This window comes from Papilio polytes, unplaced genomic scaffold, assembly GCF_000836215.1.
Source record: "Papilio polytes unplaced genomic scaffold, Ppol_1.0 DF824102.1, whole genome shotgun sequence".
Taxonomy (NCBI): Eukaryota; Metazoa; Arthropoda; class Insecta; order Lepidoptera; family Papilionidae; genus Papilio; species Papilio polytes.
In genome coordinates, this window is record NW_013525102.1 from 673,272 (window position 1) to 684,108 (window position 10,837).

The following is a 10,837-nucleotide window of genomic DNA, read 5'->3' on the forward strand; positions in this document are numbered from 1 at the left end:
GTTGTTTGTAATGAAAGAGTCTTGTATGTCTTATTTAAATTTGATTTCTTAATTAGGTCTTTGAAGAGGAACGTACAGTAAGTAACAAGAAATATATTTTTTGATAGTATTATACAAAACATAAGGAAAAAAATTCTAAGAAGTCTTAAATACAATTTTACAGTTATATTTTTGGGTTGAAGTATACAAAACACATCCATTATATAGTATTCTGATTTTCTAAGATTAAGCTTATAACTTAAGTTTTTAGTTGGATTTAAGTGAGGAAGGATAACAAAATTTTGGTTCAACTTTTTTACACTCAATATCACATTTTTAGGTTTACATACAACTGTGACATTATTTAAAATAATTTTCAATTTCCCTTCTTTGTAAATGTTTTCAGAGTGCAATAAGCAATTAATTACAGTAACATTATAGTTAACCAAATCAAGCGATGAATACTTTAGTTGACATGACTTGTAGTTAATTAAGAAACATACCAATAAGTAGTTGCGATGCAAAACAGTAAAGGAACATAGTGTACAAAATAAAGTTGGAACCCTGTTATTATTAGTTAGATCGGTTAATGGCGTCTTATATCTTGTTACAAAATGTGTACCATAAAATGATATAACGTTAATGTTATCACAAAGATAATGTAAGTATAATAATGTTATAACATGTGGCAAAATTGTTGGGCGTATAATACACACATAATACACCTTTGATAAATTAAAAATGAGTACCATGTCGCCACTGTCCTTCGTATCTAGAATGAAAATAAATAAATAACATGACAAACTTAATGCATTTATCTGGGAAGAGAATAAGTACAGTACTCTATTTGGGGCCAACTGTGGAATTGCCAAAAACCCTCTCAATATCTTCTTGGTTGCGAATTCTGATAGCCGTCTGTGTAAAATCACGCCTTACAAAAATGTTACCGTTCTTTGTCCAGGTAAATTTCCACATTAGTCTACGTGATTCTTCACGTGCCTTATAAAACAGTTGTTTATTCAAACGCGACAGCCGTTCGTTGATATAGACGCGGCGCGGGGCGGCGGCCGTCGCGACGCCGGAGGAGTCGAGACCGCGCCGCACACGCGCAGCGCGCAGTAACTCGTCGCGGGTGCCGCGACGGACCAGCCGGATGACAAGGGCGCGCGGCCGCGCCACTGTTGTGTCACCTTCCTTTCTTTCAGCCAAGATTTTCCGACCCACACGCTCGGCACTTACTATATCATGTTCACTCAGGGAAACACCTAGTTTTTTGGCTAAGAGAGACGCCAGGTGAATGGGGCTTTCATTAGTCTCCTCTGGTAAACCAGTAACTTCCAAATCGTTTAGTATGCATTCCTGTTCATATTGATTTATTTTTGTTTGAAGATTCGCAATAACTACCGAGTCTTCTCGGTCAATAGCAGTATCGAGCCGTTTCTCGACGAGCGCCATTCGCTCCTCGACATTATTTAATCGCCCGTTGAAACTTTCCAACGCTGAAGTCAGCTTCTCCATTTCTCTGCACATATTATTAGTAGCAGTCACGAACTGCTCCGTGACATGCTGCTGAACAAACACTTTTAGCATCTCTGCCATTTCATTTTTCAATATATCCCGCAAAGAACGCTCAGTGACATATTCTAGATTTCCGCCGTGATGCGCACACGCTGTCGTATTTTTACGTATAGTGATATTGTCGTCCGGACCCCCTGGTGATAAGATAACACTATCCGACGGACTCAGGGCAGAAGGACGCAGCAGAATATTGGTATTGTCGGACTTTGCAATGTTGGTGGTAGGACAGTCGCACTTAGCTTTTACGTTCTTGCACCCGACGCACACACGTTGATTTTTGGAAGACATTGCGAACTGTTTACACTTCGTTTAAATCGATTCAACAATTTGTATGTAAACACATCACTAGTTATTAAACGCTAAGAGTTATAACAACAAAGGTCGGTAGTTACGAAAAATTGTCTAGAGTGTAAACATAACAAATAACGCGTTATACTTTAATTCATAATTCATTTACACGTTAAATGAATTGAAGATCACAAATACATGTACTAACACTTAATTACGCACGATAACTTTTTGTTAGTCACTATTCACAACATTTATTAATAAAAATCTTGGGAGAAGTTTAAAACGATGTTGACGTCACCGAGTGTACGACGCGACCTCCTCGTATCGTAATATAAATTACTCGTTGTTTTGCTACTTTTTCTAATATCTATAATTCTTTAAAAATACATGTATCACTCTCTAATTTAATTTAAGAAGAATGTTATAATATAATCGTCGATATAAATAAATAAAAAACCAATCAACCTCCTCAACCCTGCACATATGTTCTAGAATACCTTGTTATTCTACAATAAGCGGAAGTGAACTAATCAGACTAAATGTCCACTATACCAGGCCGGTATTCGTTGGGCGCAGATTCTTAATTCAAGATCTCAATTGAAGAATTATTTAAGCCGCCTTGCTCCACAAGGTTATATCTATAATGTACTATAAATTACTACAAGAAGATGAACGAAATTGAAGAATAACATTCTTTAGAGCTAGTATGCATCCTTTATACTACAACCTTGTTCGTATTATCTGCAGAATATTTACCGAGTGGTCGACCTCAGCCCACTCCGGCGATCCTTTCGACAAACGACCATCCGAATGAGGACGAATTACGATAAGGTCACGACATGGATTACAAATCAAAGAGTCCTTTTAGGGACATTACATTCGTTGAAATCTGATGCATATAACCATAAAATCACGATAAACCTTGCTTTTTGGAATTCTTTTAGGACTTAGCAGTAAATGAAGTCATAATAGCTTGCAGAAGCCAAAATCTATGAGGTTCGAAAGTAAACTGCTGAGCAAAATTAATCAAATCGTAAATTAAAATATTTTCATCATGTGTAAACACGCGACGATCACATGTGTGAACAAAGAAAATGCTAAAATCAACGTGTGGGAGTGAGTGACGTCATTAACCTCAATATTTTACTCTTTATGCATACAAATCGCTGGCTTAAATGAAAGGTCGATAATTTTAAAAGTCCATTGTTCCCTTAGTGTTTTATACGATAAAGATACCAACACATAAAATAAATAAAGGAAACAAGCAGAATATTCACCAGGAGGGTCATGTCCACAATATTGCCACCATCACCTGCCCAATCTTAAAACACTATATTTGTGTGATGTATTTATTGTGCCAAAATAATTAATTACAATTAATTGCAAGTAATTTGTATAATTACTAGTTATATTTTCTGTAAACATAACAGTAAATTAAACATAACAAAACAAATTAAATTGTTTCCCACTTCCAAAAACAACTGAACTCAGTAACATCAATAATTACGAGTAATTAAATGTTTAAACGTACGTAACGTACGTACGAAATAATGTTCGCGTTACCGATAAACAGTAGCCCTTTAACCCAGTTTATGCTAATTGACTACGAGCGGTCAATATTACAATAAAAGGAGGATATACACGGACTGCTACAAGAGATTTATCGAGAGCTTCAAACGGTTGATGATCATCAGTTTACGTTTCCCATACACGAACTGCAAATTACAGATGCTACTCAAAATGCCTTTGATGGTTGGTCGATTACTTGAAGCTGTTGAACTGCTTAGAGTAACTTCAAATGTATAATTCAGCTATTTTTTTGTACGTTCGTAGCGTGTATAATGATAAACTGTAGGTCACACTCGAGTCGATTGCAGAAAACAAGGAATTGCACGGAAGTGATCGGAAGTTATCTACTGTCAAGGATGTGATAAGGATGTGTTTGCTCTGCGCAATTAAATTACTTCCCTATTGAGGTATTTTTTCTATAAATTACTTGTGTAGATAACTTCTGTTTACATCAATATTTTTGTATACCTAGACATAAAATCTCTGTATAAATATTGTTCGCCATGCATGAAGTGATAAAGATAAAAGAATGCTTGAAGCAGAAAGGTACATTTATTAAAACAAGAGTCCCTTTGATTTGCACATTCATGAGGAGGTCCTATTGAAAGTTGAGTAGAGACGCGACAGTACTGCCGCCACGTTGCGCCTGTCTCGCCTCAAGTGCGGGAAAACACCCAGAAACATACGAAGCATAATAGTTTGCATTTTAGTTCCCCCATCGTAGCACTAAGCACTACTATATGTAATTGCATATACTACACTCTACTACGATGATTATTGCATTCTGCAACGGTCACCCATAACTTACTTGTCTGTATTCGATTTTCTTAAAGCGTTACCAACCGCCACAAGCCGACTACCTGAAGAAATGGTTGTAGTGGTTTAAGTGTTCCCCTTAAAATTCCAATTTCTATACACTTAGTATCATCTTTAGTATTATCTGCAAGCAGTTGATTTAGATTCACTTCACCACCAATTAGCAAAATAATAATAGACCTTTAACTGCTTTCTTCTTATTGCACATCCTTCAGTAAATCTTCAAAACAATGGCCTTTATGTGTTTCGGCATTGGCTAAGAATATTGGCAATTGTATGTTTTTTTGAAGCGCTCGCGACGTTTGTTTCGCTTATCCGCTATTTTCGTTGTCGGTGGTCGGCGGCAGCTGACAGTGGCAAAGCGGACGCGACCGCGAACGTACGCTCAGCGCATCGCACCCGCACTGCGTACATACCGCTGCACTATTCACTTACCGCAATTTAGTGACATTCGCGCTGTTTACAATTCATAAATAAATAAACTGTGAAAGCAAAAACGTGTGAACGTAAGTGCATTTTAATAAAATATTTTTATTGTTTCATGTAGGTCGGATACACAAATATTATTGTACATCACGCCAAATTTTATTTCTGGCGCCAGATCTTTGACATTACCTTTAATATAAACTGTAAAATGTAGTAATAAAGAAACATACAATGTCTATTTCTCTTGATTACAAAGTAATTTAAATTTATTTTTAATAATAAAATAGTTTCAAGTTTATACGTGGGTAGTATAGAAAAACATACAAAATAAACTTCGATGGAAAGAAACAAAAGGCATTGTTTGGCTCGCACGATTTGTGCATTATATGCATATTGTAATTAGCATTTGACATCCGCTGAGTCATTACTATCGCGTATTTAAATTGCACACTGCGATTAAATACTAACAATTGCTCGGACAAATTCAGTTCAATACAACGATCAATTGACAACCCGGTTAACTTTGATTTAGCTTATTGCTGTTCACTTGCAGCCAATTTTATCGTCTCAGTAACACGTGTCGTGTTATTATATTTTTATTTAATCTACTATCATTTAATTATAATATTATCTTGTAACGAGATTGTCACACCTACCTCAGATAAGTAAACATACAAATGTAAATATATTTTGTTTACTTCAAGTGTTTATCATGATATGCAAAGTCAACTGGCATAATTATATTATTTTAACAGCGATATTTGATGCGTCGGAGAATGCGATCGTTGTTACCATTAACCTCTTATCGTCCATACGATAGTCGTATGTTTACTGATTTGACTTGTGTTTCACATAGAAAGATCGAGAATTTCTTTTGATGTAATATTCCAAGATATCTTTTATTTTAACTGTTTCACTTATAGTTCTTTAGTGGTTCTTTTAGCAATACTTTAATGTAGTTTTCTTATCACTAAGGGTGGACCGTGGGCCCTGTTTATAATTTTTTTGTATTTAATAAAAATTCATTAATAAGAAACAATTGAATATATTTTGTCTTTATTGGTTCACAAAAGGTTGATAGCACAAGTCGTAATGTAAACTTCTTTGACATTCTCATCTCGATAAAATGAAGAACAAAACAAGACACATAAAGACACTGAATAAATTTGCCAAAGTTGCCGCGATACCACTTTGTTTGCATTAAACATAAGAGATGAAACGAGGTAAATATTAGTCTAATACAAATTCATCATATTCTGACATTATTACTTGAGCAAGGATGAGTCGGTACGTATGGCTATTCCATTGTAAATCTCCTTCTACAAGCTGAAGATTTCCTACTATCCGTAGAATAACTTTGACTCGGGTACCTACAAACAACGTGACAACGACATAAATTAGTCAAACCGTTGGAATGGAACTTAAATCATAGATGTTGTTTAGTTTTTAACACAGTCTCAAGATTTTAAAAAGTTTTTTTTAAAAGCGAGTCTAAGAAATTTGAATAAGCAAGAAATTAATAAAATTGCTAATAAATTGATATAAACGTCAAAAAACATGTCGAACTCATTGCCCTTTTCTATCAACGTAATATCGCATGTTATTCTTGTACCCGGCACACGACAGATAACCTTTTTTTATTATTTAACTTTGATACGAAAAATTTCCAGAAAGTAATTTATTTAACTCGAAACATTTATATCAGACTGAAATAAAAACTTCGTTTTAACACTGACCGATATACAGAGGTCAATTGAGATCTGAAATCGATTTTCGATTTCAAAATAACAATTGTTTCGCGATACAAATGCATTCGTTCTCGCATTGTTTAAACGCACTGATAAAATACGGTGATATGATGAAAATACTTTTCGGGGTTACTTAAAATTATGCTTTGTGTTGGATATTGAGCGAAATTTCGAACTGCCACAAAGTTTGAATGGTACTATACATTTCCATCCTGGAATAAGCCACTCATGCCATTTAATATTTGAATATAATTACTAAAATTCATGCTGAAACTTTCAATCGTGCGGAATAAAGTATCTTCATGTCATAAATATCTGCCTAGATTTTTATATCGACATGTAACGGATGCCTGTGGATAAGGTAAGATCTTTTGAGAGTGATAAAACGTTTATTGAGAACGGTATCGCTGTTCAACAAATCATTCGGACTACGAAACCTTGTTATCTGCGTTATCGATATGTTTCAACATTGATCGATCTACCGGACTCTTGTCACGTCTGATAACTTCAGAATCTGCCTAGAAACAGCAGCTACAGGGACTGGGTTTTGTAATGTATTTGTACATCACAGAACAATTTGATAAGCGGGACAATAACCTGAAGTTTGACAGCCCTATCATATCCACTGCTAAAAGAAGTTTTAAAACACGTCTTATCTTTTTTTTAAAATGACACGTTTCATCTTGTTGTATAACAAGAGTCAAACTTTATTGCTGCTTGTGGTTAGCTGCGAGCTCAGCTGACACTCCCTACTGCGGGTCATAGAAATCCCGCACATCGCCTTTGTTGCGCACTGTTTCTGCACGAAATTAAGAGCTGCCATAAACTTTGGATGGCATTCTATTTGCTTCTGTGTAATTAAACGGTATAATAAAATGGTTTTGAGTACTACCGTAAATTACAAACAATGGATAAATTTCAAGTATTGTTAATCTTCATTGAGAAAATTAATATAACGATTTTCATGAACGCGGTAATTACACTAAGGCATTCCGAAAATTTATTCCGCTAATAACTCGGGGGCAAAATCGTAAAATGTCGCATATTCATTAGATAGAATCAAACTAATGTTTGCTGAATTTGATGAAAGTGTTTTTGTTTTGTTGTGTGTGATTTGTTTAGTTTACTTCAAGTTGTTTAAATAATCACAAGGACAATAAACATTTACTATAAAATGAACTGTAATATAAAAAGACCATAGTATTGAGATATTAAGAAACATTTTCTCCTTACAGATTTGCGCCGGAGCTGTACGTAGAAATGAGAGTCCATCGAAAACTGGAACAGACAAGAAGAAAAGTCATAAGCCTCAGATGAGGAAAGAGAATGAGCGCGAAGAGATGAGAAAATAAAAGACATTCGGTCTCCTTATCTTATGAAACTGTCCCTTCCAAGAACTACAGCGCTTCCTCTTTATCATAGAAAAAATAATCAGTACAAATTTCAAAACCCAAGTGCCTCTATTTCAGTACAGATTTTATAAATAGTATTTTAATATCTAGAGTATCGACAGTGAATATTGTTATCTTATCGACATATAAGCAAATGTATGTAAAATATATGTTGAACAATACAAGGATATACACTATGTTGAGGAGATAAACTCTGAAAATAAATCATATAACTGTCGGATTGAGTTACTAAGGTGGGAAGTTATCGGAGATTTTTGAGAACGAGTTAATAACTGGTATTCGAAGATGTCTCACGGCGCGGTGAAGAGCTCAAGGAATGGCAATGGCGTGCAGTCGGCGCAGGGAGGACAAGCAGAGCAGGGTGAGAGCTCCCGTGAGGGCTCCCAAAGCCTGCCGCCGCCACCTGACGGAGGCTGGGGATGGGTCGTCGTCTTCGCTTCCTTCATGATTCATATCATCAGTGAGTACTTACTGCTTTTTCATAAGTACTTTTTCTATTCCATAAATAAATGTGCTGTTTGTCACATGTCTAAATTTTTATGTTGTTACTGTATTTTCATCAAAAAGCTTTTTTTTATTCACCATATTTTCAATCAGAACGTGTTAGTAATGTCTTTAGAAGTTAGTAAACACGTTGAAAGCGATATCGGTGCATAGTAAGGTTGCATAGCTTAGATTATATTTTATGGAACGAGGTGACTCCCACACTAATAGCATATTAATAGCTATCTTGACGCACTTCGCCGGTTAACTGTTAACTCAGCCAAGATAGGTCCTATGTACTTTATGTATTCATACTTAATAGCCTTATTTACATTTACTATGATTGCTATATTACATTAATTAGATTAATAATCATGCAGAATCCTAAGACAATCTAAGATAAAAAAAAATAAAAAAAACTAGGAATTGCCCCGAATTTTTAACGATTAGACCACCGTAGATTAATTGTCTATTTCTCTAATATGTAATCATTCACGATACTCCTTTCACACCTATTTCTTGTCGAATCAGTTCATTTTACTCATCAATAAAAAATGGAATTACGACACTAATTTGAGGACGATTTAAGAAACAAAACCAGAATCAGCCAAAAAAATTAAATAATTTTACAACACTTATTGAGGTATAATATGAAAAATATTACAAATTCACAAGAAGTGTTTTGTATTTCAATTTATATCTGCAACAAGATATAAGTACGAAAGAAAGTAAACACCTCTTAATCATTCTGAATTTATAGTATTTAATTAAGATAAAACTTTGTATGTTTATAGTTTTATTTGAGCATATAATTAAATCTCGCTGTTTACCTATGAAATCAGAATATCTATATTTTCGCTTCGTTAATTATAATCATAACAAATATCATTTCAGTCAAACAAAATTATATTATTAAACAATATACTTAAATCGGTAATTGAACTTTCTATTGTTTTATAATCCATTTCCAAAATATTTTTTCTCCAATTTTTAATTTATTATTTGTCTAATGGCCAGATATAACAAAAAATAAAAACAGACGAATTGAGTACCTCTTTCTTTTGGGAAGTCGGTCAAAATACTTACCATCATCAACTTCCTCCTTATCCTACTCCCGTAGGGTCGGTGCAACAGGTTTTTGTCCTCCACATAGCTCATTCAATACAAATACTGTTTCTTTTTTTTAAAGTTTAGTGTTATTACGTTTCTTGTTAATTGGCCATTCTAGTACAGTATGATGTTATATTACATTACGTAAGCTAATCCGCTTGAATCTGCTAATAGCCAGTTATGTCAAGTTTGTATCAAACAGAATAATAAACCGGCACAGCTTGACAGATTATAGTCATGTAGTAAAATGTCACTGCACTGTGACATCCATTCGTCTTGATAAGGGAAAAATACGTTACTTGTTTGTCCGCTAAAAAATCAAAAAGTACTTAACCAATTCAATGAGTACTCGTATGTAAATCAATAGAAAGTTATTCCCGGAGATATTTGAAGATTACTTAAATAACCGCTGATACAAACATTATAAAGGACACATCATCCATCTTACAAATGTCTTGTAAAAAATGTTAACATTATCAAAATATCCACTAATAAAGTTACAAGAAAACTCTTCTATAGATATTATACAGGATCTGTTAATTTCTACAGATCAATAAGTGTCTAGGGAGGATCCATTAATTACGCTAAAATATGTTAGCCAGTAAATATCGTTGAATAATTCTACAGAGCATTGTAAGCAAAATTAATTTTGACAATATCTCAACATTCAACAATAACTTGACAGATTTCGGTGAACATTAGCGAGCGTTCGCACGGACGCGAAAACGCTAGGCGGTAACTATGTGTCAAAATAGAACGTATGGGATTGTATGAAGCTGTTCATACGGGGGCGTTTTTCTTCTCGGCGTATTTCTCTACGCGCACTGTTCCATTTTGGACACTAGGCGTTAGCGTAAAAATAAAATGGAACGTATGGAACTTCATACAAGTGTTCGCACGGGCGTAGTGGAAATCGCGCGGTACGCTACACTACTTTCCAAAATTACTTGGACCATCCAATAATAAACATTTAAAAAAGTCTGATTATGTTGAACTGTTGCCTTTATAAAATGATTTTTTTTTGGGAATGTAGTCAAAATGTAGATGGTCAAATATTTTTGGAGCCTAGTGTAATTGTTTTAACGCTCACCGCGCTGTCAGCCGTTCGCACGGACGTGAAAACGCTAGGCGATAAATAATGTGTCAAAATAGAACGTATGGGACTCTATGAAGCCGTTCATACGGGGGCGTTTTTTGACTTGGCGTATCTTGGTACGCCGCGATAAATTTTATTGTTCCATTTTAATAAAAGTACGTCGCGTTTGGCTGTCGAACATGTTTGATTTGTGTTTACATAGATCAAAACAAGTTTGCGATCACTAGCTATAAAAGTTAATCTGTTTTGTAACATATCTTTTTACATAAAAAAAATGTATGTTATGTCTTATAGGAAATTAAACCACATTTTTTATAAAGTAAAGGAAT

General features: G+C 34.6%; 3 protein-coding genes across 4 annotated transcripts in view; 1 reads left to right on the top strand and 2 right to left on the bottom strand.

Moving 5' to 3' along the window:
* Positions 1 to 4,518, bottom strand: part of LOC106099426 (trypsin delta/gamma-like) — a 13,118-nt gene extending 8,600 nt beyond the window's left edge. Inside the window, exon 1 of the mRNA XM_013277985.1 lies at positions 4,414 to 4,518. Coding sequence (XP_013133439.1) covers positions 4,414 to 4,441 — 28 coding nt within the window. The 5' untranslated portion in view covers positions 4,442 to 4,518. The remainder of the gene's footprint in view (positions 1 to 4,413) is intronic.
* Positions 1 to 10,837, top strand: part of LOC106099731 (monocarboxylate transporter 12) — a 31,658-nt gene that overhangs the window by 5,818 nt on the left and 15,003 nt on the right. Inside the window, exons 1-2 of one of the 2 annotated variants that reach the window (XM_013278364.1) lie at positions 4,594 to 4,739; positions 7,643 to 8,279. In XM_013278364.1, coding sequence (XP_013133818.1) covers positions 8,105 to 8,279 — 175 coding nt within the window. In that variant the 5' untranslated portion in view covers positions 4,594 to 4,739; positions 7,643 to 8,104. Of the gene's footprint in view, positions 1 to 4,593; positions 4,740 to 7,642; positions 8,280 to 10,837 lie in introns of those variants that run through there. The other variant, XM_013278365.1, reaches the window with a different exon arrangement.
* Positions 7 to 2,157, bottom strand: LOC106099732. The gene has a single exon (XM_013278366.1). It carries the CDS (start codon positions 1,843 to 1,845, stop codon positions 823 to 825), a length of 1,023 nt encoding a protein of 340 aa, XP_013133820.1. The 5' UTR covers positions 1,846 to 2,157; the 3' UTR covers positions 7 to 822.